Source organism: Nomia melanderi, chromosome 10 (genome assembly GCF_051020985.1).
Source record: "Nomia melanderi isolate GNS246 chromosome 10, iyNomMela1, whole genome shotgun sequence".
NCBI classification, from domain to species: domain Eukaryota; kingdom Metazoa; phylum Arthropoda; class Insecta; order Hymenoptera; family Halictidae; genus Nomia; species Nomia melanderi.
Genome location: NC_135008.1, coordinates 6,413,129 through 6,436,902, shown reverse-complemented (window position 1 = coordinate 6,436,902; position 23,774 = coordinate 6,413,129). Strand labels below are relative to the sequence as shown.

General features: G+C 46.2%; 1 protein-coding gene across 4 annotated transcripts in view; it reads left to right on the top strand.

Annotated features, from left to right (window-relative positions):
* Positions 1–2,449: 2,449 nt before the first annotated feature.
* rdgA (retinal degeneration A) overlaps positions 2,450–23,774 on the top strand; it is a 47,895-nt gene continuing 26,570 nt past the window's right edge. For all 4 annotated transcript variants that reach the window (XR_012999607.1, XR_004235550.2, XM_031983045.2 and 1 more), the window contains exons 1-2: positions 2,450–7,040; positions 16,979–17,120. Coding sequence is in view for 2 of the 4 variants with exons in the window: in XM_031983045.2 (XP_031838905.1) it covers positions 5,944–7,040; positions 16,979–17,120 (1,239 nt within the window). In the remaining 2 variants the exon portion in view is untranslated. The remainder of the gene's footprint in view (positions 7,041–16,978; positions 17,121–23,774) is intronic.

Here is a 23,774-nt window from a genome sequence, read left to right as displayed (position 1 = left end):
TATCACTGTCGTGTGAGTAAGCGCTGTATTTTTAGAATAGTATGATCTCATATCGTGGAAAGTTCTGTGAAATATTTATTACCTTCCGAGCATTAACATGCAATTTGAACCTTATCGAGAATTAAATAATTGTGGCGCTGCGCGGCGTTAAAAGTACTGTTTTTATGTAAAAAACAAAAAATAAAGAATTTACTGACGTGCAGAACGATTGCTTAGAAATCCTTCTCGAAGATTTGGCATAGGGAAAGACGGCAATACCGTATCGGGAAGACATTTAGCATCTTTGAATTTTAAATTTCTCGTATCGGAAACAATTGTTCCGCTTTATATGCTCGTGTTTTTATTAGCCAACTGAAAATGCATCGCGATGCTAATCGGTGGTATCGATTATTCAGCACAGAAACGAGGCTACAACCGGGCTGAACGATGCAGCCGGACAAAGAACGGAACTAATCTTACGTATAAATGCGGATCGATGCTAATTATTCTTTAATCCGAGTTTCGGCGTTTGGGAATAATCATCGCGTGTTTTCTCGGAAATGAAATCTACCGACGGCGAGTTGAGTAACGTTGGCATTAAAAAGGGACGTCAGGTCGCCGGCGAATGCGAAAGAAATATTTAATGCGTTCAATTGAAACTGTCCGAGAAACGAGTTAAGATTAACGAGATTGAAAAGGGAAAATGCAGCGGCTGGGAATTTGTTAAGGAAGGGGCCAGCCGGCGTAACCAATTTGCTCCGACATCAACGTAGAGACGTCCATTACGAAATCTTCGTGTCGAGTGTTTCTGTTTCTGTGTACACCGTAGAACGAGCAAAGCTTTGCCAGATGTTTCTCCTGAAATCGCAGCAAATATCGACTTCAATTTCCGGCAAATACGAAATAATTAGTTGCTGTTTTATATTATACATGAAATTAGAATTATCCAAGTAACAAGAGACGTTAGAAAATTCGGTAGTTCCCTGAACAGTATTAAAAAATATTAATAAACCTTCGTCTTCGTTGCTGTAATAATTTATAGCAGTCACATTTGATTTCACGAAGGCGTCCAATTGATATCAGCTGTAATTTCGTAGGAAACTATTAGGTACATTCATTCGAATCTTCCGATTGCCTTTTATATACATTCTTCCTTCGTGTTTCGTATCTTTTATTTAATCGAATAATGTCTAGTTCTACCACTCACGATATTCTACGTTCGCCACGTTCCATCGCGGATAGGTTGCCATATAAATATTGCAATGCGTTTTCCGGCACACGGATTGTCGGGGAACTTCATTGTTTATGTGTACGTAGAACTTCCATGGAACGGAACAATCTCGTAGATTATGGAAACACCTGTATCTATTCAATCGCGGGCAGATTAACCGCGGAGTAATTACACTGGAAATCATTTCAGAGTAAATTATTCTATACGGTCTTGTTTATCTTTGCGTTGAACTTCGTGTTCCATCGATGGAAATGAAAATAGTTGAAATTGAAATTGAACAGCGTAGAAATACGTTGTCCCCTTTATTAAAACATTCGCCCCTCTAACCCCTTCGCTTGAAAAGAATAACGTTGAATTTTAACTTATTTAAACTCAACGGTGATTTTCAGTATTTTCTTTGTACATACATGAAAAGCTTTTAGCTTTCGCCACGAGGATTCAGGTGATATGAATTTTATCTCGATAATCTAATGCGCTCAAGTTTCTCTTTTATTCAGAATTTTTACCAGACTGTAAATACCTGCTGTTCAGTGATAATAGATATTCATTTTGCTATATTTTTTAAGCAGCTATTTCTCTTAGTATCCCATTCAGATATCTCAAATAACTTCGCATCGTTAAACGGTTGTATGAAATCGATATCCGTTTCGAATGAAACGAGAATTATACGATTTTTCGCAATTTATTGCGCTCTGTCGGTGGGAAATGAAGCGGAAATCGCAGCGCAATGAAAAAGATATCGATCGCTCATGAAAAATACATCACCGGGATGGAACAGAATTTTGTGCGTTTACTCAGACACATCGCGAACACTCGTGCTATGATTGAGCGCAGCCCGGCCGGCGCGTCTGACAATTGCCTTACTCTTTCCACTTGCCGCGAGCATCGAAGAACGCCGATGCTTTCTTACACGCTCTCCATTGGTTTCTCCGCACTTAAAACGTCTTTTACAATCATTTATACAAGTGGAGCCCATTTGCGATAGATTAAAATCATAATGTAACAACTTCTGGGACACTATCCGACACATTCCAATCCTTCGTCACTGAAACTCTAAATCCTGCACCTCCACGATGCACGCAAGTATACAAACATCACAAACACAAAAGAAACTTTCGATTAAGACGCTCAAAATTCCATTTGAAGATTGCCCACGGAAACAATGCAAAGCATTCCCGGATAAATCTTCAGTCTACTTCTCTTAATCTCAAACAACTTCACTACAATCTTCTCCTAAAGCTTCAGCCTATCAAAATAATCCAACATCTAACCAAGAACGAAGCCTGTCCGATCGACTATCAACCGTTCATACAAAACACTGCCAAGTAAACAGCAAAAACTGCACGTTTGCCCATTCCCACATCCCGGACTCAGAGATTCGAACCGGCCGGCTCTCAACCCTTATCGGCGGGCACGAGGTATCTGGAAGAGAGCGTCGTCAGAAATTCCCCGCGGCAAACAAAAACACGGGTCCGCGGTTGGAAAGTGTGGCGGCGTCGAGGGTGGGGAAGGGCGGCAAGAAACGAAGGAAAAAGAAGAACTACTGGTAGGGAGGCAATGGACCTGGGGGTGGGTCGTAAGGGTAAAAAGGATGGAGGAGCATTACGGTGGCGGAGTATCCGCATGTCGCGCGTCCGCTGGAAAGAGAGGACAGGAAAGAAAGGAGCGGAGGGGTAGGTAGACTCTACACGTGTCTGCCCTTCCTGCGTCACACGTTTTCCCCGATATTCGGCCGCGCAATCTCAAATTCGCCGTCCGCGGCGTCTGTGTTCCCTCCGTTCGTGCGTGTCGGTGTGTTCACGGGAGCACAGACGCGAGAGAGACCGCGCGGAGGGCGCATGTCTGACCGACGGGGACTAGGAGGGCGCGAGAGCAAGAGGGTGAACCGACGGCGCGGTTAGAGGGAGAAGAGGGGCCAGCATTAACCCCCACTGCCAGGTCTCGCGGCATCCGGCACTGCCGAGCCCTGGTCACTAGTCCGACCAGTCTACCCTGTCACGGCACGTCACGCGTACTCGTTTGTTCCGCGGTCTCCTCTCTTTCTCTCTCTGTCTGTCTTTCTCTCCCTCTCCCGCTCGCTCTCGCCACCCCGACTCCAGCACCGCGCCTCACCGTGCCTTCCTCGTGGTTCACCGCGGGGGAGAAATGAAAAACGAACAGCGAACGCGGAAAATAAGTGTGTTGCCCGAAGGAAAACGGTAGAAACCTCGGCCGGATACCGCCGGATACGGTTAGATACCGCGACGCGGAGGACAGAGATCCGTCGAACGGTCCGCGTGCACGCATCACGAGGACTGGACCGGTCCGATGATCGGTTGACAACGATTTCTCGCGGACGCTTATTCTCGTGGCTAACTACATTCTGGCTGTCGGGGCTGGTGCAACAGAGGGAGATCGGATTCCTGGACTGTGGGCATCGTGATTTTCCGAGGCGAACGTTTAACGGGTCGACGCTTGCAATGTTTTCATTTGGACACGTTCGATGGCACGCGGGTCGGAGGGCAACGCTTTGAGTGCTAAGTACTCGAAGTTGCGATTGGGAATATTTTTTCGCTGGTGTTAAGCCTATCGATTGCTCGTGCGAGGCGGAAGTAGCGACGATCACTGATAACTGTGGCACCGGAGACATTGGAAAGATCTACGAATACATACATGTTCATAGTTTACGCTGGCGAGTTTTGCAGATAGACTCCGCTGAACGCGTACATAGGTTCATAGCGGTGAAACGGGTAATCTAGCAGGGAGGTCCGAGCGAGCCGGCGGAACTCCGACGCCGGTGAAATGGAGATCACCTGAGGACATTCTCGCGTCTCTGTAGTTCGAGAGAGGTCGTGGGCCGGCCGTGTTCCATGGGATTTCGATTCGACGAGATTGCCGCGCGTCTCAGCGAGAAATTAAGTTACAGAGCCAGAGAGAACGGCCTGCCCGCCGATCGATGCTGGTAGTCGCGCGAGAGGAGAGAGCCTACGAGAGAGACCGCCGGACAGAGGGAAAGTGAGGCGAAAGCGAAGCGAGTCGGAGCTTCGTCCGACGGCATCACGTGCGTCGAGGTTCACCGAGGTCGTCGACGGTTCCTAGCGGACGGTGACGCGTGACCTTCGACTATGGTTCACGCGTCGCTGGCCAATCAGCCGGTCCGTCAACCCTCCGCGGTACGGAACAGTACCTACATCCAGCGAGATTAAATCAACTGTTTACAAACGGACATCCCGTGACGTCGGAACAGCCGGTGATAGTCGGAGATTCCGAGGATAGCTCGACTAATTACCCTGATTCCGTCTAATTAGCCCGTCGGAGTCCGAGGGGAGGTACGGCCGAGCGTATCGAGACGTCTCGATCAGCTGTTTATGACCGCTTATCCGCTTCATCGCTCCTTGGGATGTTCGGCCGTCTATTAACGCTCGTTAACGAGTTCAGCGATGACTGTTGAACTGGGAGGAGGATAATTCTAGTCCTTTGAGGGCGACGGTCGTCGGTAAACGCGAGAGATTGCCTTTGAAGGATCTGCAGCGGGAGTCGAGGAGGGTAGTCGGTGGTTCAAACGTCGATCCTACCTCGGGGCTGTTTGTTGTTGTTAAAGACTAGCGACGAGACGCGTAGACAGCTTAGCATCTCGTAATTGCTCGAATATTTCCATCGGAAAACCGAACGAAGGGATAAATTTCGTTGGACCGTTGGAAGACGCGTGCACGCGAGAAGACGCGGACGGTCCCACGTGTTGCACGCCGGATAAAATTGCAAGAAGCCGTGCGGCGCGGCGATCCAGGAGGGCAGCCCCGAATAAATTTCGCGTTTTCGCGCGCCCCGGGTGGCGGCGCGTTTAATTTGCGATAGCGCGAGGTCGTTCGGGCCGGTGATGAGGAAATTCCGTCGGCCGGGGAAAGGAGCTTAAATTGCAAATTCTGCCGGATGGGGGACGAGTCGCCTCCACGTGGCGTCGGATGTGTCCCGGATCGGAATGTAATTTTAGCGAACGGATCCCAGGCCTCTGTCGTTGGGCACACGTACGAGAACCCAGGTATCGGTGTCTGCGTCACGTCTCGTGGATCGGAGGCGCTAATTAATCCGCGTGATCTGAGTTACGGTGACTCGGGCGGCTTCCGATACTCCGGGGACAGTGTCGCGTCCCTTAATCGTGCGTTCATCGAGTAGGAAGAGAAACGTTCATAGACTTCGAAGATGATCACGGTGAAACGTTGAGGAAATGTGTTCTCGAGTGCGGACAGTGTGAATCGGACAATCCGTTGCGCGGTGAAGACAATCAAAGGATTCCAAGAACTTGACGAGATCAACCAAGGTCTCTTTAATAATACTCCAGTCCTTCATTCTTACGGTAAGAGTCGAGAAACATCGGACGAAGAGCTCCCTTCGTAGAAGAAGAGTAAAAGGCGTCGAAGGTTAAAGATCGAAGGCCCGGGAGCCGCGAGACTGAACGCCGAGGCTACTTATGATGGGCTGCAGACCGGCCGTCAAGTCGAAGGTGGAGGAAGGGTGCGGTCTCGGGCAGCTCGAGTCGGCTTCCTCGAGGTGTAGCGCGGTGACCGAGCTTCCGGTGGAGACTCCGATCGTTCAGGAGTACGAGGATCGAGGATCGATCGGCGTGGTCGACACTGAGGAGGAAGAAGAGGAGGAAGAGCTGGAGGAAGGCCTTCAATCGCATCGGACGGAGAAGAGATTCGGCCTGTCTCTGAATAGAAACGGGTTCAACCTGAATAGATAGCTGCCAAGTGAGAATGCAGAGGTTGCGTTCGACGTTCAAGAGGTCGCGCACCCCGACGGGAGCCGAGATGAAGTCCCAGTCGAGTCTGGAGGTGCCGAAGCAGGTTCGGTCGGCGTCTTTCGACGAGATCCAGCTGGAAGCTAAGCGACATGACGACGTCAGGGACTCGAGATCCCCGAGAACGACCTCTTCCTCATCGTCCTCGTGCTCGCCAGCCAGGTCGCAGGATTCTTCACGGAGGAGACCCGGCTCCGCCACGCTTAGGGTGCCGCAGCTGCAGAGCGGTCAGAGGTCCAAGAGTTTCGACGTCTCCGAAAGAGTCTATGGCTTGCCTAGCGGGCAGCAGTCCCTGGGCGGCATTCGTCGGCCGGACACACCGACGATCCAGGTGTCCGGCTGCTACCACTGTGCCTGCGTCGAGGAACACAAGAGCCTGTACTCGAGCAGGGACGACGAGGACCCGTCGTCCAGGGAAGACGATGTGCCCGACGAAGCGGGAGATACTTCGGACGACGAAGACTCCGAGCTGGATCAGAGGAGCGAAGGTAGCCCCGAGATACGCGTCACTTTGACCACCTTCACCGAGAAGCTCGCCTTCGACGAGACACCCAGCGACGAACCCACTGCTCCTTCAACCGTGGTTCCGGAGATCGTGCCGGAAGTTCTGCAAGAGAACGCCGATACCAGCGAGATCAGGGGCGGCCTGTTTCCGGGCAGAGAGCGCAGAAGGTCTATCGCCTCCCCGAAATTGGCTCGCCAAGAAGCTCTGACCTCGTACCCCATCGAACTACCCACGGTGGTCAGCTCGACGGAAGACGAGGATAAACCGGATGACGAGGACGAAGATGAGGACGACGATAACGTCGAGGCGAGCAAGTGCAAGTTCGTGGTCAGAGATATCTTCCTGACGGTTCCGGAGCTGAAGCGGGACCGCGCCGCGTCCGTCGACTCCTGCTTCAATAACAAGAACGGCAAGGGGGAGAACGAGGACACGTTGGCCGTGCCTCAACAGAGCATACGCTCGAAGAGTGTCGATATCGTCCTGCCCACCGAGGCGCAAACGAGGTACACGGCTCTCCTGCCGGGCACCGAGGCAAGACCTACAAGAGGGTGGGTACGTCTGGTGAATGGGACAAGTTCCTTGTCCCGAATACTTTCGATTGTTTCAGTGTTCGCCGGGACTACGCCTCTCACGTCTGTGCCGACTAACAAGAAGGTAAAACTGCACAGGGGCAAGGCGAAGCGTTCACTCGCAATGCTCAGTTGGGTAGTTATAGCAGCAGTGATGCCTCGGTTTTGATAGGTCCTTGTTAACAAAGAACGCAAATGAAATAGAATACGGTCAGTTTCTTATTTACATTAGTTCGACGCATTCTGTTTCGCTTGCGTTCTTTGTTACGCCATTCGGCTAATAAGGAAATCCGAGCGTAAAGTGAACGTTTCCCCTTGCCCTTCTGCACTTTTAGCTTGCAGCTAGTCGGCACAAACGCGAGAGGCCTATTATATCTGCCTCGATTCCGTTCGGAACGCTTCTGGCTCGATTTCTCTGGGTCTGCTTTGGTGTTGCTCTTCGTTATTGATTTCTTTTTCTTGTTTTACTTTTAGTTTCCTACGTTTTGCTGTTTATGTGTCGTTGTTGTTGGTTGTCTGTTTGTTGTTGTCTCGACGATTGAAGCGGTACGAGACACGCGTACGTACACACTTGTTCGCCGTGTTTTCAAAGGCTAAGCTCGAGAAAGTCGCGAGGATAAGGATGATCGTACGGTACCGCATGCTAATTGCATCTAGGTGACGCGCTGCACGTTTATCGTGATGCAACACTCGCGGCGGTTTGCTCGAAGATGTGATTAATTTTAACGTGTCCCGAGACACGAGCGAACTGGAATGTGTAACTAAGATCCGCGGCGAGGATGCGCTCGTAGGTATTCTCGCAAATATTAATCAACTCGATCTTCGAGTAACATTTTCTTAGAGTTCGAAACGCAAACGAAAATATTGGATTTTCTGAGTCGAAGTAGTCGGTTCTATTTAATTGTTTGGGTTCTTGTTGGACTTTTAACGTCTTTAAACGAAGACTGAGAAGCTCGAAGGAAATCTGTTTTACGTGGAATCTTTTGAAGTTCGCTTTCGTTCCTCGATAATTACCTGAACTCGGGCATAAAACGGCGAAAGACGATCGTATATTTGTTGTTGTACACGATTCTACGAAAGGAATACCGGTTTCTTTATGATTTCGTCCTGCCCTTTTAGAACAGCTGTTTTGTATACGTCCAGAATTGGAAATCGATCGTTCAATTCGTCGTAAGGACACCGCGGTGTAGCCAGTTTCAAACGCAGGATATCGAGAAAGAAGCTTTCAGAGTTCCCTACACTCGCGTTTCTAGACGGTCGCCTCTCTTTGCGAATTTCTTCGATTTTTCATGCATGAAATACTAGGAATACGTAGCCCCGAGGTATCGCTTTTAAACGGGACATAATTATACTTCTGCGGCACACAAATGAGAAGGAACTACGGAGCAACTGAAAAAATAAACAGGGGAAAAGGCGAAAAGCGCAATTATACAAATCATAATTGCACAGTTACGTTCCCTTTAATCTTTGCCCTTTTCCCCGTTTATTTCGAATATCTAGTTTGTCGTGTTTCAAAGGAAGTGCGCCTTTTGAATCGGGGTCCGATCAAAAGCTTCCAACTTTTTCACGCGACACGTGAACTTCCTGATCTGGCGACGTGAACTTTCCGAGGACGTTGCTGCTTTTTATTCCGCTAACGAATCGCATGGAAAGGGAGGCGACAAGTTCCCCTCGCAAAGTGTCGGGGTCCGTCGGGTTTCACCCTCGCGAGAGTTCATACGCGGAGTTTAATCGAAGTCAATTTCATTTTACTGCCGCTACGTTTACAGGTTCCGATATCGGCCGGTCCTTTGTGCCCGGCGGAATTCGCGCGGCCTCCCCTGCCCGTCCGTACTATTCTATTTCGAGAAGATTAAGACGTCAATGATTCAAGAGAGAAGTTGATTAGAACTCGGACGCGTCTAATTGAGGCGCACCGGCGCTGCGCAGCGGCGGGGTTCCATTGTGACCGAAGTTAGTTAAGCGTTCAGCATCTGAAACGAAAATTCCATCTCGCCGGAAGCCCGGCGAAGTCGGATAACGAGATTTTTATTACTGTTGTTACACGGAGACGCGATACCCGCGGATTAAACGGAATTCGCTCGACCCCGGGCTCCCAGTCTTCATCATTTTTCCGCGTCACGTTTTGTAATACGTACATTCTTCCCTCGCCGAGGACAGCTTATGCAACAAATCCATTAGTTGGAATTCATGGTGCAGCCTTTCTTCTTCGCATCTTATCCGCTGTAATGATTTTTCGCGCGTCGCGGTTCTTTTCTATCGATAAATCGTCAGTGGGAACATTATGAATCTCGTTAGCTCGAGGCTTTGAAATTCAGTTAAATTTCTTCATTTCTTCGGTTCACAGCTCTTTTCTATTCATAAATCATTAGCGGAGATACTGTGATACCGTGGTGTCGGATCACGGTAACTAGACACTTTGAAATTCAGTTAAAGGTGTTGCGTTATTCATTTTTCCGTCGTAATGGCTGGGTAACAGGTTTGAACTTTTATTCAGATATCGCCGTGTAAATGTTACTATGCTGTAACTCAGCAGTTTCACAAGCCGTTGGCCATCTATACGGACGCTCACGTCCGTCGCGAAATGTCGTGTGTCGTGTTCTACGCCCTGCACGTCCTGTACGTCTTCGTTCTGCTTGGGGAGACTTTCATTTAACGATTTTTCTCCTCCGGACGCAGTACGAAGATAAAGTGACTTTATTATTGTCGTCTGGGCCTTATCAAAACTCGAGTCCCGCAACTTTTATCTCTTTTACGATGCCGCACTAACTTGCTGGATGCTTGCGATCACCTTTTGCCCCTGCATTACAAGTTGCGCTGCTGCTTCGTAATGTCGTGCTGTCTCCCAAACGAAAAAGTGAATATAATCTTTCTCCTGTATGCACGACCATTGCAGAAACTTTTTTCTGAAGCGTAACATTTGCAGTATTTTCTAAACGACGCAAACTTGCGTCGTTACAGTCGAGTACACAGTAGAACTACCGAACAGCGCGGTTGTCTTTTTCAAATGTTTCTGCAGAAGTAAGAGCGCATCTATTGAGAGTTCAATTGATTAGTAATTCAGTTTGTTCAAATCAGTTTCATCAGCAATCTATCATAGAAGCATCTGTCATCTTCTCAACATTTGTAAAAGAGGAGTTCAGCAATGAGAAATTTTGTTCCATTCGTTAGTGCAATCGTTAAACAGTAGTGTCTACATCATTGACACTTCCGCACACCATCCATCACTTCCTCGAATTCGAAACCGTTTCAAATTCGGTTCAACATTCGGGTCGACCCAGTCATTCGTTCATAACCAAGTTCTCGCATCAGTTTCATGCAGATATAATGAAATCAGCGGTAATCGTTTCGGAATCAACCGTCGCGCTGGGGTTACGCGAGAGATTAAATTTCACTTTAGGTCTGGTCTACTGCGAAACTTTGCTGTTTCGTCAATTTTCGTTGGGACCAACCGGAGCGTGACGGAATTCCCGGAACTTCGGGAACTCGTTCCCAGCCGGAACTCATCGTTGGAAAAGTATTAAAGAAGTTCAGAAAGAAATGCGTTCTAGGAATTCCTTGACAGGCCATTAACAATATTAACTCTTGGACGACGTATTATTTATCTCATACCTTTGCTTGCTTCCCTACTTGCTGCGTAAGAACATTTTAATGAAAATGGTACTTCAAAGTAACTTCGAGACACGAAGAGTTAAAGATTGGATCGTGAAGCACAGAGGGACCTTCCCTACTCGTCGTTTCACACCTTCGATCGGTGCTATTTTCGGGTTATTTCTCGGATAACGAAGACTCGCAATCGAATTACGGGCACCGGGATGAGTGGAGAACTCGACACACCGGCTCGTGGATGAAAGTGGGTATTTTCGCAGAATTGCGCGGAATCATACGGACGAGTCGCTTAATTGGTCGCTTTCAAATTCTTTTTGTTTAGCCGGCAGCCTTGAAAATTTCTCCGCCTTATCTTTCGGTTATTAATAATCAATTCCAGCGAGTTTCTCGGTGAAGGATCCGTGAGGAATTTCGTATTTTTGCGTTGTGTTCCGAGTCTTTATTTCGCTGCATATTATCAATCCCATGTCAAAAATGAATGAAAAATAAATTAGCCTGGATTTACGACCTCTAGACAGAAATTACGAACAGATAACAGTGATCGAAACGAGCGTCTTCAAACGCTGTACCGAACTACAATTCGTGCACTTTGTTTTAAAACAATAAGTCCATCGTGTTGGTTCGTCGGGTTCACGAGTTCGCACGGAAACCGAACGACACTTTTTCCCGGAATTGTTGGAACAGAAGCGAGCCGATTGAATAGATGCCCATCGACCACTTTTTCTCCGCGCAACGCTAACGCGAGCACGTATCGGATAATCGAACTTTCGTCGAAGACACTGGCAAGTTTCAGCAATTTTCCGGCGTTCCACTTTCGCATCCTACTTGATATTGTGTGTTACAAACTGTCGATACTCTTATCCATTTTTCGCGTTATAAAAAGCCCACGTGAGAGCTCATAAAAACCAGACCGGCGAACACGTTTCACCGATAAAGTAAAATCTTCAGGCCACCTCGCGTTCCCTCTCGCGATACGCTTCCCTTCGCTCTTCCTTCCCTTTCAAAGGCTTTCTTCTCTTTTTCTTCCTTCCTCTCTTGGATCAGCCCTGGATCAACGAGAAAAATCGCATGATCGGCGACGACGCTGCATCCGACGGTCTTTCACGTTGCGCCGACGGGTCACGTGCACCAGAACAACAAAAAGAAAATACAATTTTCGGAAAACACGTTTTCTTGATTCTCGTAAAAGGTCACGAAGATGTCCCTGATACCGCAAACATAGTTTTCAACATCCTGTCTCGTGTGTCCACTACCATTTCACTATATCTTACAAAATTTCCAATGGAATTTTCAGGGATTATCGTTGAATTTACGATTTTACAGGGTTACGGAATTATTCGATAAAGAATCCTTTAGTACGCGTAAAATATTCTGGAGGGTGACCTAACGTTTCTTGTCCCCGGGCGTATTTAACCCGTTAAACGCCGATCCCGAGAAAAGATTCCGCTTCGGCGCGCGTCGCGGGGAATAAAACGAAAAATTGATTTCCGACTTCATGGAACGTCACACGCCGTTCTATCACGCGTCCGAGAATTATTCTTCGCGCCGGGCGCCGTCGAAGAAAGCGGCTTTTCGTCTCTGGAGTTAATTACGCGCGCGATCAATGCGTTACGCAAGCTTCGCCGGATTTATTTTCCATTCTGCATAGTCTAATTGACTGGAGGCGGTATGCAGATTAATTAGCTGGGGATAATAATTCATTACACCATTCTGTACCGTCGGGCATGAATATGGAAACCATCTTAAGCGCTGATTACAATAATAATGATGAAAGTAATTGCTTTCATCGTCTCTTTCTCGTACGGTCACGGTCCTGTAGTTTCTCTATAGTATAATCCTTCCATTGTCCTTTCAGAAATCCTATCTTCTTGTTCGGTGTATTGCGAGCTCTACGCTATTAAAATTAGAATTGATTATTTTCAACCGCGCCGTCACTTTCTTCCGTTACGCAAAAAGCTACGCTCCGTATCGACGATTTTATTCGGACGAATGCAAAGTCGTAACAGCTGTGAACTCGATTAATCCGTCCACTTGAAAGCTTGTCGCGAATTCCGTCGGGTTCGAGCTTCTCCGAGATTTCACCGGAACACGATATTTCCCTGATGCGGAAGATGAAGAATTAAAGTACCGCGATTCAGTTCTGTTTTGTTTTTTCGTGCAACTGGAGCTCGCGGAAGGGGCAAGGGTTTCGAATTACTCGTCGCGTCGCGCAGGTGATCGCGACGATGATATTTTTACGAGTTTCACGGAACGGGCGCAGCGTTATGGGAGAACGTTGACAAAATGATCATTGAAACGAGCACAAAGGCCGGCCGTTTATCACGCACGCGAGCGAATAATTTCCACTTTGTCGGGCCGAGCGGGTGCGTCGTTCGTTAACGGAAAGTGCCCGGGTTTAACCCCTTGCCGTATGATTTTCTTCGGGATTATCCTCGATAGGGTTATCTTACTATTAATAATCGCCAATGATGCAAGGAAAATTTTTTGTTTATTGCGAGTACTGTGGAACTTCAATTATCCAGTTCGATTGAGGTGTTTAATAGACAATGTGGATAATCAAGGCCCTGAAGTCGTCGTATTCGTTTAATAGCGAAGCGTAAATAGTAGCAAAATAATCTGTCGTTTCAACGTTATACGCAACGAATAACGTTGATTTTTAATCAATCGAGCTAGAGATCTTCACCAATAGTCTCACTCGTTGTAAAGAGAGCTTGTCAGACTGATCTTCACGCTCGTTAAGAATTCGTTCGACGATGGATTTGATAAACGAGCCGGATTCGAATGGCAGCCGCGGGATCGGCTTTTGAATATTGAAAGATCTCGAAACGCCTGTACAGCGGCGGAGTGGTCCGTGACAGCACGGTCTATTGCCAAATGAAATTTTCAGGTTTCGGTATTACTACCGCGTAACCGCCTGGGGATTCTCGTGAATCGTTAACCGCCGCGAAGCTGTTCATTATTAATAAGCTAATTTTACGTGACCAACTCGTTACGCGACGAACTTGTTAAGGCAAATCTGATCCGAGAGGTTAAAACGTTGAGAACTTGTATAAGACTGTCTTAGAGCGTTGCGTAAGACGAGACAAAATGAATTCTGATAATTCATTCTCTCAAGCTGTATCGTTTTGTGTATGAGTGGCGGAGCTTCAGTGGAAAATTAATGAAACGAATCTTCCCGTTAAGAGAGGATTAATTCTTTAAGTAGCGTGAACTCCGCCGGGAAACTCACGAACGACATAATAGCTTTGAACTCCCAGTAATTTGTCGAGGATAAAATCGCTCTCGGTATTATGAAATTTGTGCAACGTCTCTCTCGCTATCGAAATTTAACGAGTTCCTTAAGTTTCAACAATGATACCCTGTAATGCACTGCGGATTAACTTGAAAGTTCCCCGCCGAAATTCGAGTTGGCTGATTAAGCCGCACGGTTCAATCCCGCGCGCGCATGTAGCGGGGCTTCCTGATGGAGCTACTTACTTTGGTTTTGAGGGAAGTTTTAAATTGTTTGCCCAGAAGCTAATAAAACCGGCGTTTGCCGTGGAGTTACTTAATACATAGATTACATTCTTCCTCGGCGATACACCGTGGATAATTGTAGACTGCTTTGAAAAATATTTCCTTTGCGACGCTCCGATACTGTGTGACCGAAATATTTCCGTTTAATTAAATATTTCGCGAGCATGCCAACGACGCGGCTATTGAGATATCATGTTCACTAGCGTCGTTAAAGAGTAGCTGAATTTAATTATAATTAATTAGAAGGATGCGCCGGTGTTTACTTTACATGGGACGCGAGTTTTTAAATTTCTATGGAGCCGGGATCGCGAATGAAAAAGCTCGGTCTCCTTTCAAAAGTCTTTCCGCGTTGAACGTTATTTAAACATTCTCCGGGCGCATCCCAAATGCTTGAACGGTTCGAATAAATCCTGCGGCGCGGAGTATCGTGTCGCAACCTCGCAACAAGTTTTTGCTCGCAGATCGTTCTTTCATTATTAATTAAACGCGTCCACTCCGCCTCTGTATCGCGTCCCGGCGGAATCAATGTTTCATAAATTTTATTTGTCACACTTTCCACGGGATCGGATTAAAAATCAGCATCGAAACCGGAACAAGCGAATCGTTCCCGACAATACTGCCAACTTCCGTTGTTAATTGCTCCCATCTGTCTCGTTCGGGCGCTCTTCCACGGGAGCCAATTCTTCATGAAATCAATTCGATCGGATTGCCAATCGCAATCGGACCGAAAAAATTGCGAATCGATGGATCTTCCAACGTGTGTTCATAAATTTCCCGGAGTCTCCGCGTTTGCCAAAATGGAGTCGTCTTGTAACTCTCTCCCGCTCTTAAATTATTCTTATCCACATTAATATTACGCCATAAATATTCATTTCTAGTTACCGATTCACAAATTAATCATCGTTTCGTTGAAATCACGACGTCCATATGATAATGATCTCGCGCGAGAGACCTTCGAGATCGTCGTACGACTTCCATTCTTCAATTCGCTAATTTGCTAAGATCCGAGAAAGAAGATTCTGCGTTATTGTACCGTGTTTGTTTGTCGGAACTCTCAAGTTCCGAAGTTGAGATGATCCGATCCGAAGACAGATATATCCGCGGGCGCAACGGTGGCAACGTCATTCCGCTTTCCGTCTCCCGGGATCGTGTTTGACCCAGATATCCGGTAATTTCCGACGGGCTAATTATGCAGAAAGCAGGTACAAAGCTTTGCCAAAGCAGCCTACAATTTTTAAATAATCGTCCAAAGGGACACGGGCCGACCGGAGGATGACTTTTGTCATTAAAGTTGCACGCCGCGGCGCGCATTATGTTCCGGCTGCGTCTCTGAAATTTAAAGTGTCCTTGAATCTTTCACGAGGCCCGGCTCTCCTTCTCTCTTCCTCTCTCTTTTTCCTTCGCGAGATGACATCTAGTCCCTTTCTGCTTCCCGCATCTCTCTGAAATACTGAGGGTCCACTGGATCCGAGATATTCTTGGACGTTCCACGCTCTTCCTAGATCGCGAACACAGTTTATGGAAATGCAAGCTACGTCATTGTCCGCAATTGAAGGACGTTCTCTTCGTTCGACGATCGAGGAATTTTCGTCGCGTATCGTTTAGTCGATCGAATACTTTGGAGTATGTTCAGAGGATAGTATTGTCTGTCTACCATACGCGTTTTGTTCGTAGTTCCGATTGGTTACACATAATCGTACTGATGAACAGCAAATTAGCAGGGGAAACGAGATGAGAAAATGGTGGACGAGCGATAGCAGCGGCAGCTTCCGAATCATTTTAATTCGAACCTAATTGTGCTGACACAGACTCCGATCGTAATGATCGCGAACCATATTATCTTCGTAACCACTGAATCTAACCGTGTTTAATAGAGGATAATGAATTCCCGTTTGTGTAAATTAATCAAGCAACGCGTGAATCAGCATGAGCGTCCGCGGCCTAACGAATCGGCGCGAGCGTTACCGCGTTGCAAATGTCGAAAGCTTCCACCCCGTTCATTGTTCAGGAGCTTGATTCGACGCGCAACGAGTCGGTTGCTCGTTTCGTTCGCTTCTGCATGAATTCAAGCCCGCAGCGACAACGCGTTCCCCAATTTTCCAAATCGGCTTAGAGCAGCGGGTTCGCGCTCTCAGCTGTCGCTAAAGGAACCCTCGAACCGATGCAAAATTAATCATGGTGCATACTTTGTTTCGAAAGAACAAGAAATTATAGATTAACACTAGAACTACCGGATGAATCAGAATGAAGCATTTCTCCTTCACAATTATTGAGAAGGCGCTGATGATTTTCTGAGAAATTATTCAATGAATTAATTTAGGTGAACAGAATCTTGATTACAAGCAAAGTGAAATCTCAGTAAATGTATTTTTATAAATTTTCTAAGATAATACAGAACGGTCAACTTTGCTACTCGGTAGTTCCAGTGTTAATGGACATTTGTTCGCATTAATTTGCGAGAGTCTTAACCTGTTAACTGGTCGATTTTTCCATTTGATTCAATTTATTCTATAACAAAGGTAATTACAAGTCAATTTAGAATCCTACGGATGTTACAGCGTGATTGCACCCTAGGTGACTGAATTGGGAAACCAGAAGTCAGGTAGGGATCAAGACAAATGATTAGTATACTCGCCAATACTGGTTAACAGGTTAATCTCGAAGGTACGCGTCCTCCATAGTCTAATGGAATTTCTGCAGAGGAATTAACGTCAGCTGCAAGTGTCACCCTTCCACTATCTCAGTATCTATGTCGATGTGTCACCCCGTAATCGAGTGTCTTGCGGTTTCAGAGGGAGAGAGGAGGGCGGAACGAGCGGCGGCCACCGTGAACCTCGATCGACTCCTGATTGGGGTCCGGGTGCAGTCAATGGGGAACATCTTTGGGTACCAACCTCTGCCTCCGGTGATTTCTGTTATGTCAACGATTGTTCGGTAAGCTGGAAACTTGTGCCACCTCATTGACAAATGACTAATATCCACCGTTCAACGGTGAACATTCTAGACATCTTCGACCTCTAATCAGCGACAAATAAATATTCACTTCATACATTCAATAATCGTTCAATCTTGATAGATCAAGATTAACCCTTTGCGGACGAAGATTCTTTGAAATATACGAAATCTTCAGATGAAGCCAAATTATATATCAATTACTGAAAAAATGGGAAAAACAGAAACTACGTGCTGATCTCTTGGCGTCTGAGTAATTCAATCATTTGTTTGCAACTTATTCTTCGAAACATGAAAATTTTATCTCGCGAATTGTCGACGTTCGTCCACAAAGGGTTAAAACCGTCTCTCTAGTGATTTCTTAGTCTATACAAATTCAGCTATAAGTCCATAAAATACCTGCAGCCCATCCCTAACAGTAATATTCCAGTTACAAAGCGCTGATAAATAATATTCGCTGAAATAACGTTGGAAACCGGCGAGCAACGCAATAAATTACCGAACTCGTGTACGAACACGACGCATAGTGTCATCGGGTGAATTTTAAATATGCCTGGGGAACAATGGGCTCTAGCTGCGACCGACAGACAACAGGTCCGTAGGCCGCGGCGCAATGTTCCATTTAATCTTTCGTGATTTATGTTCTTTTCAGCGCGAGTGGCGTCGCCTCGGTACGGTGTGCTCGCCGCTTTACACCGGAACTTATCCGAACCGAACGGTGTCACCGCGACAGGAAATTAACTACCGGTTGAATACACTTTCGCCGAGAACACGCTCATTGTCTTTCTGGTATTGTTCCGCGGACGGTTTTTGTTTAATCGTTTCGCACCGTTGCCCGGGGATAGCGGTCGCGACCGGATAAAGGCGACGGCTAAATAACGTGGAAATTTGCGGCCGGCAATAAAAAGCTCTTTTGTGCGGAGGCGTTCGGTCGTCGGCTCGACCTATCGACGCGAGCACGCGCGGCATCTCCCGTCGCGGCACGGGAATTTCGAAACGCCATCCTTTGGAACGAAAATCTGAACGAGTTTAACCTTTTGCGCTCGAAAGTTTCCCACTTGGAAATAATTCTACTAACTGATTAGAAGAATATACATGAATTAAGAAACGAAGCTAATTCATTTCTAAATTTCACCCTCTACGTTGCTTGATAAAGTTTCTCAGAGTATTCTTGGAAAGTATCAAACTTCTTAGAACAGGAATTTTGTAGCCTTTGAACTTCATTTACGCATTATACTTCTGCTTCAGCTGTTATTTTACTAGTTACATTATTATTCTTTCACCGAGTGGAACTTTGAAATGAATTAAATAAATCTTTGACATCCTGTGATCCGAAAATCAATTTGATTCGCTTGTTTATTGTCGACAGAGCCGAGCATTATTCGAACTGTATCGAATAAATATTTATCCAACAGGACACAGTCCGTCACCGAGTGCTAGTACCAAACGCGATATTTATTGTTACAATAATGGTAATGCATTACCATTATCATAGTGACATAGTAACTTTTATAATTTCCCATCGTGGCGTTCCGCATATTCGCAACGAAAATGTGTCATCGGTATTCCGGAAAATTATTTCGAAACTAATTTTCGACGACAACGTGAATGAAGCATGGCTGTTAATTTCCGGGCCAGGGTTGCCTTATTATAATTTGCATTTCACTGGTGATAGTTCCTCGAACGTGTGTACAGCGAAGTTTCGGGAAGAAATATTCCGCCGTGACGGAGCAGAACCGAAAATTGGATAATATCGGGCGGTGAAGGCGGAACACCGGGCAACTTGGTAAACATACGACGTGTGATATCGAACGATCCATCATGCCGGACCGTTTATACGGACGATAGAATAATCACGTGCAGCTGTATCACTAGGTAGACGTCATCAGACTCGTTAAACTACACGGAACCGATGATACACGGTAGCAAACGTTTTCTCGCCAATACGCTGAATAATCGTTGATGCCATGATCATTAAACAATTATTATTTATCAACCGATGATTACGACACAAGCTGAACTGCTCGATCTCCCAACGGAACGCAGTTCGATCAGTGAAAAGAAAGTTGGACTGTCCGCTTTATTTCCCCCATAAACCTTGAGCTCGAACGCGAAAAAGAAAGCGAGGACGTTAAAACGATTTTTAATTACTTCGCTGGCACTCTGTTTTCGTCGGACTTTGCGGAAGACGCCGGACACTTTATCAGGCTCTAACTTAAGTCCGCCAGCGGTTCCTTCATATTTGTACAACTTTTAATTACTGTTTAATTCAAGAACTCCAGGCAGTCCGCGCCACAGCTGCTAATTATGCTTCCCGTTTTCTCGTTGTTTTTCATTTCTTCCCTTTTCATTCTCGCCCCTCTTAGGTCAGTCCTGCGGCGTTACAATTCATGCAACTTTTCATTATCGCAGTCTCGGTAATGCAAGAAAATTATACGCTACAGTCCCGTAAAGAATTAGTAATTGAAAAACAACGAGAAAGAAGTATTGTTATCACGTCGGAAAATGTGCGTACAACAAATGAATTTTAAGATAGAATAAGTCACGAAGATGTGATCTACTTTTTTCAAAAGACATTATAAATATTATTGATATCTAATAAAAATGTATATATTTTATGAAAATCAATAGGCATCTGGGCACTGTTCAATATACCACTAAAAATCATTGAAAACATAGAGATTTTCTTTTATTTATCTCGGTCTTTACAAGAATCAGGCTTTCGTATAGATCATGCGTCTATCAACAAGTTTCCAAACAATTCTCTCGTTTGTTCGACACGAAGGCTTCCTGGAAGGCGTCCGAGAGGAGATCCATCGAAAGAACGTGCTATCGCGAGACGCGGGCTCGCGTATAATCGTAAAAGCTCGGGGAAAATAAAAACGACCTAAGAAACGCCCGGCAACTGCGTATCCGCGGGATTCATTTTCACTTTTTTTTTTTCAGCGAGTATATTTTAGACTGCAAAGAAACGGGCGTCGCGTCGCGGTGGGAAGATGGCGGCCATGAAACCGCAATGAATACACCGTGCGAGAAGAGAAAAGAATCGTTAGCCTGAGATATTATCGCCACGCGGCCGTCGGACAGGGCGCGTCATTTATTAACGGGATCAACGTTATTACGGAGCCGTTCGTCGCGGGACAGCCCCGTTAGTTGAAGTTTTAACAAGTTCCCCGTCGATCGACCGGTTACTCGGAAAGTTTCCCACTGGTTGGAAGTTCCCCGACGCGAGAAAAATTAATGCGACGCTTTGATCGAGCAACCAGAGGATTACAATTGCGAGACCCGGTAGTCTCACTACTTTGTCGTAAACAGGACCACACAGACACTTCGTAGATATAGAGATTTCGCGTTACATGAGACAAAGAGAATAGAATCCTCAATTCACCGTGCAGCAGGTGAAAGCTAATTACTGCCAGTTGATCGAACATTGCTTAAAATTCAGTTCCACCTGCAGCAGCCTTTAGTAGAATATCCCCTTTATCATGAAAATTGATGTGTTCTTTATTTTGCAACGCGTCCACTGGCATTATACCTTTATGGAGGAGACTTCATAGTTATTTTATAGTTATTTTTCAGCAATTTTTCGTTCCCGTTATACGGGGTCCAACTGTATTTACTTCGGCGGGCATGCCGGAGCGTTGCCGCGGTTTACGAGGCGCTGGCCGCGGAGTCGTACATTTCCCCGCGTAATTTTTCATCCGAACCGGGGAACTATCTCGTTAAACGCGCGCGGCTCACGGCCGTTTTACTTTTATAACGCGAGATACCGCGGAAATTGGGCCGGGAACGCGTAGAAGAATGAGCAACAAAAAAAGGCGAAGTGTCGCGCGTACTCGTCCGAACGTCACGTTCGAAACGACTCGCCGAGAGGACCGACGCGACGCGGAAGCGTTCCACGGGGGTAATTCGCGCGAACGATAACGGGGACCCGGTGAAAATACTCCAATTAAAAGTGTTTAATCTCACGGCGAGTCGCGCGCGCATCCGCCGGCTAATTTCGCAGCGCGAGCTGCGAATAACGCGCGCGTTTACGTTTCACGGGTTTTTTAATTCGTACGTTTTAATCGAATTTATGTAATTGATTGGCTCGGTCGATGGAGACCCCCCCGTTTAACAGCGAAATCACCGAACGAGACAAAATGACCCCTTTCAGAATTATTATTTTACAATTATTGCAGTGACACAGATGAGATCGCGGGAAATTGTAAAACGATCTCGCGTATCTCTGCGAATATAACAAGCAATGCGTCGAACCTCGGCAAACGTGCTCTTCCAGTCTCCACGAGGAATTATAAATAACCAATTACACTGTAGTTCTAGTGTTAATTAAAAGAATTTCAGGATACCGCCCGCACGTTTTATGCAAGATGGTCACCCGGCCAATTATCGGAGACGCGTTTTCCAGGAGTGAATATCTCGGCAGCGGTCCGACACGGGATATTCTTCCTCGTTACGGGTAATTGTGATTACAGCGTAATTATCAGGCGTCCCGTAACGATTATTTCACAGGCGATCGTTTCTCACGTCGCGTTGCGGGCCGACGTTGCGCAATGGGTTCGCGTCGAAATATTTCCCCGTGTTCTTTGACTTTCCACCGGCCATTCAGAAACTACCGTGTTTTCATTAACGTAATGCGGTTCATTGATTGCACGCCGCTCCGATGGGCCAATTATAGCGTATCAATCGATTTCGAAGAATGTCTACGTAATCGTTATTTCTACGCCCTTGGAGAGTCCTGCGTTAAACGCGGGTATTTTTATAATTTCCTGTTTTTCTGTCGCATAGCTTCCGGCTATGGGAGCAGTATGGTACTCGATTGTTCCACGATCCGTAATTTATCGGCTCCATCGGTGGAACGAGAGGTTCGGACGCGAAACGACCGAAACAAAAGTTGCAGCGCTCGAGGGTGAAAAATACAGTTTGTACGACGTGCGTGTCGTTCTGCACATTTTCAAAATTGCTCGCGACGAACTGCCGCGCCATTCTTCTCGCCGGTGCCGCGGTTTTCCGTGGAAATTACACTTATTTAATTTCTCGGGGCGGCCGGGTCTCGCAACTTGCAACCGTTATCGTTTCGAAACTAATTTGCCATACGGCGAACTCCGCTTGTTAGCTAAAAGATTTTATTCTTATACGTGTACCGGCTGATGCCGGCCATTTGCACGCAATATCTTCCTCGGCTGGCGAAAGGTCTCGCGGGAACGGAGTAGCAATAACCTCGGCTTTGCGGGATCCGATAATGAAAATCTTAGACTCGTTACCCCCGCGATGCAGACAACGTCGACCGCGGGACATAATATCCAGGCCAGCAGTTATGAGATCCGGATCCCGTACTTGTTAATCGAGATGCAATTTCTGGCGAGTAACGGAAAGTATCTATCTACAGCTTAATTGGGGGCGTAGTCTCTAAACTGATACAGAATCTAAGTAGAGTTTAAGTCAAAGCCGAGTTTCTTTTGAGCTTAGCCTCGCTCTACTTCAATTAAGTATGTAGTCCCGACGACTGAGCGGTAGTCGAGTTTAGAGTTCAAATCTGAGTCGAGTCTCGACAGTGAAAGAGTCGAGTCTCCTACGAACTACGTGATCCAACCTAGTTAAAAGCTTTGCGAGGTTAAGTAAAGAACCCAGCACCTGTAACATTTTTCATTGAACCTCCAGAGTCCACCGAACTGTCGCGATCTTTTCAAACGAAACACGGTTCCCAACAATGTCTAATAGTTCTGAAGCCGGATACCGAGCTTAGATCGCTTCCGGATTAATGCGAGATGATGCGAGCTCGCCTCGAATTCGCGGGAGGCAATGCAGGTCAACCGTGATCATGTGGAACGGCATACACGGCACGGCGCGTCCGGTATTGTGACATACAATACCAAACCGGAGACACTCGAAACACAATACAGACCGATTCTGGATTGGTTACTTATTACATGAACTAGCGACTTCGTGTTTGACAGATATTGCACGGGTCGTACAGGTCTAATTAGATGAAACGGGGACTATTGCGTATACCCGACATTCGATACCGTTTGAGGAAAATGAACCGGGACCACGTTTGCGGCGTTTTAATTCTTGAACGAGGATGCTTGGGACCATTTAGGCTTCTAACTTAATATTTTGTAGGGCGTAGTTCGTTAAAAACAATTGATTATCCATCTTCTATCTCTCCATCTTCCTGTCTCTATAAGATCGAGGATTTACGTTTTCGATGATTTTAAAGTGTTCAAAGGATTGATAGTTTCCAACTGCTTAACCCTTTGGCTATAGCAGAATTTTGCGTTATTATATTGCGTTATTAACTAACGGAAGATGTAACTGTTGAATTAGAATTTGCTTACGTCTGATCTAAGCGAGCTTTCCTGCAATAATTGTTAATAACGTTTTACCACCGCTTAAAGGCACCAATAGTCTTCAATTTTTCTGTTTCACAATTATTGATATCTTAAAAGCATTGAATATTCGAAATGGTTTTGAAAATAAATAGTTTCACTTGAATACTATAATGGATGTCTGAAGAAATCGAAAATAATCTATTATTCTAATTTTTATAAGGATTGCATGTCGATCGTATTAAATGTTCGGTAGTTCTAGTGTTGAAGCGCCAATAGTAGCCGAGGGGTTAACGTTGTTCATTAT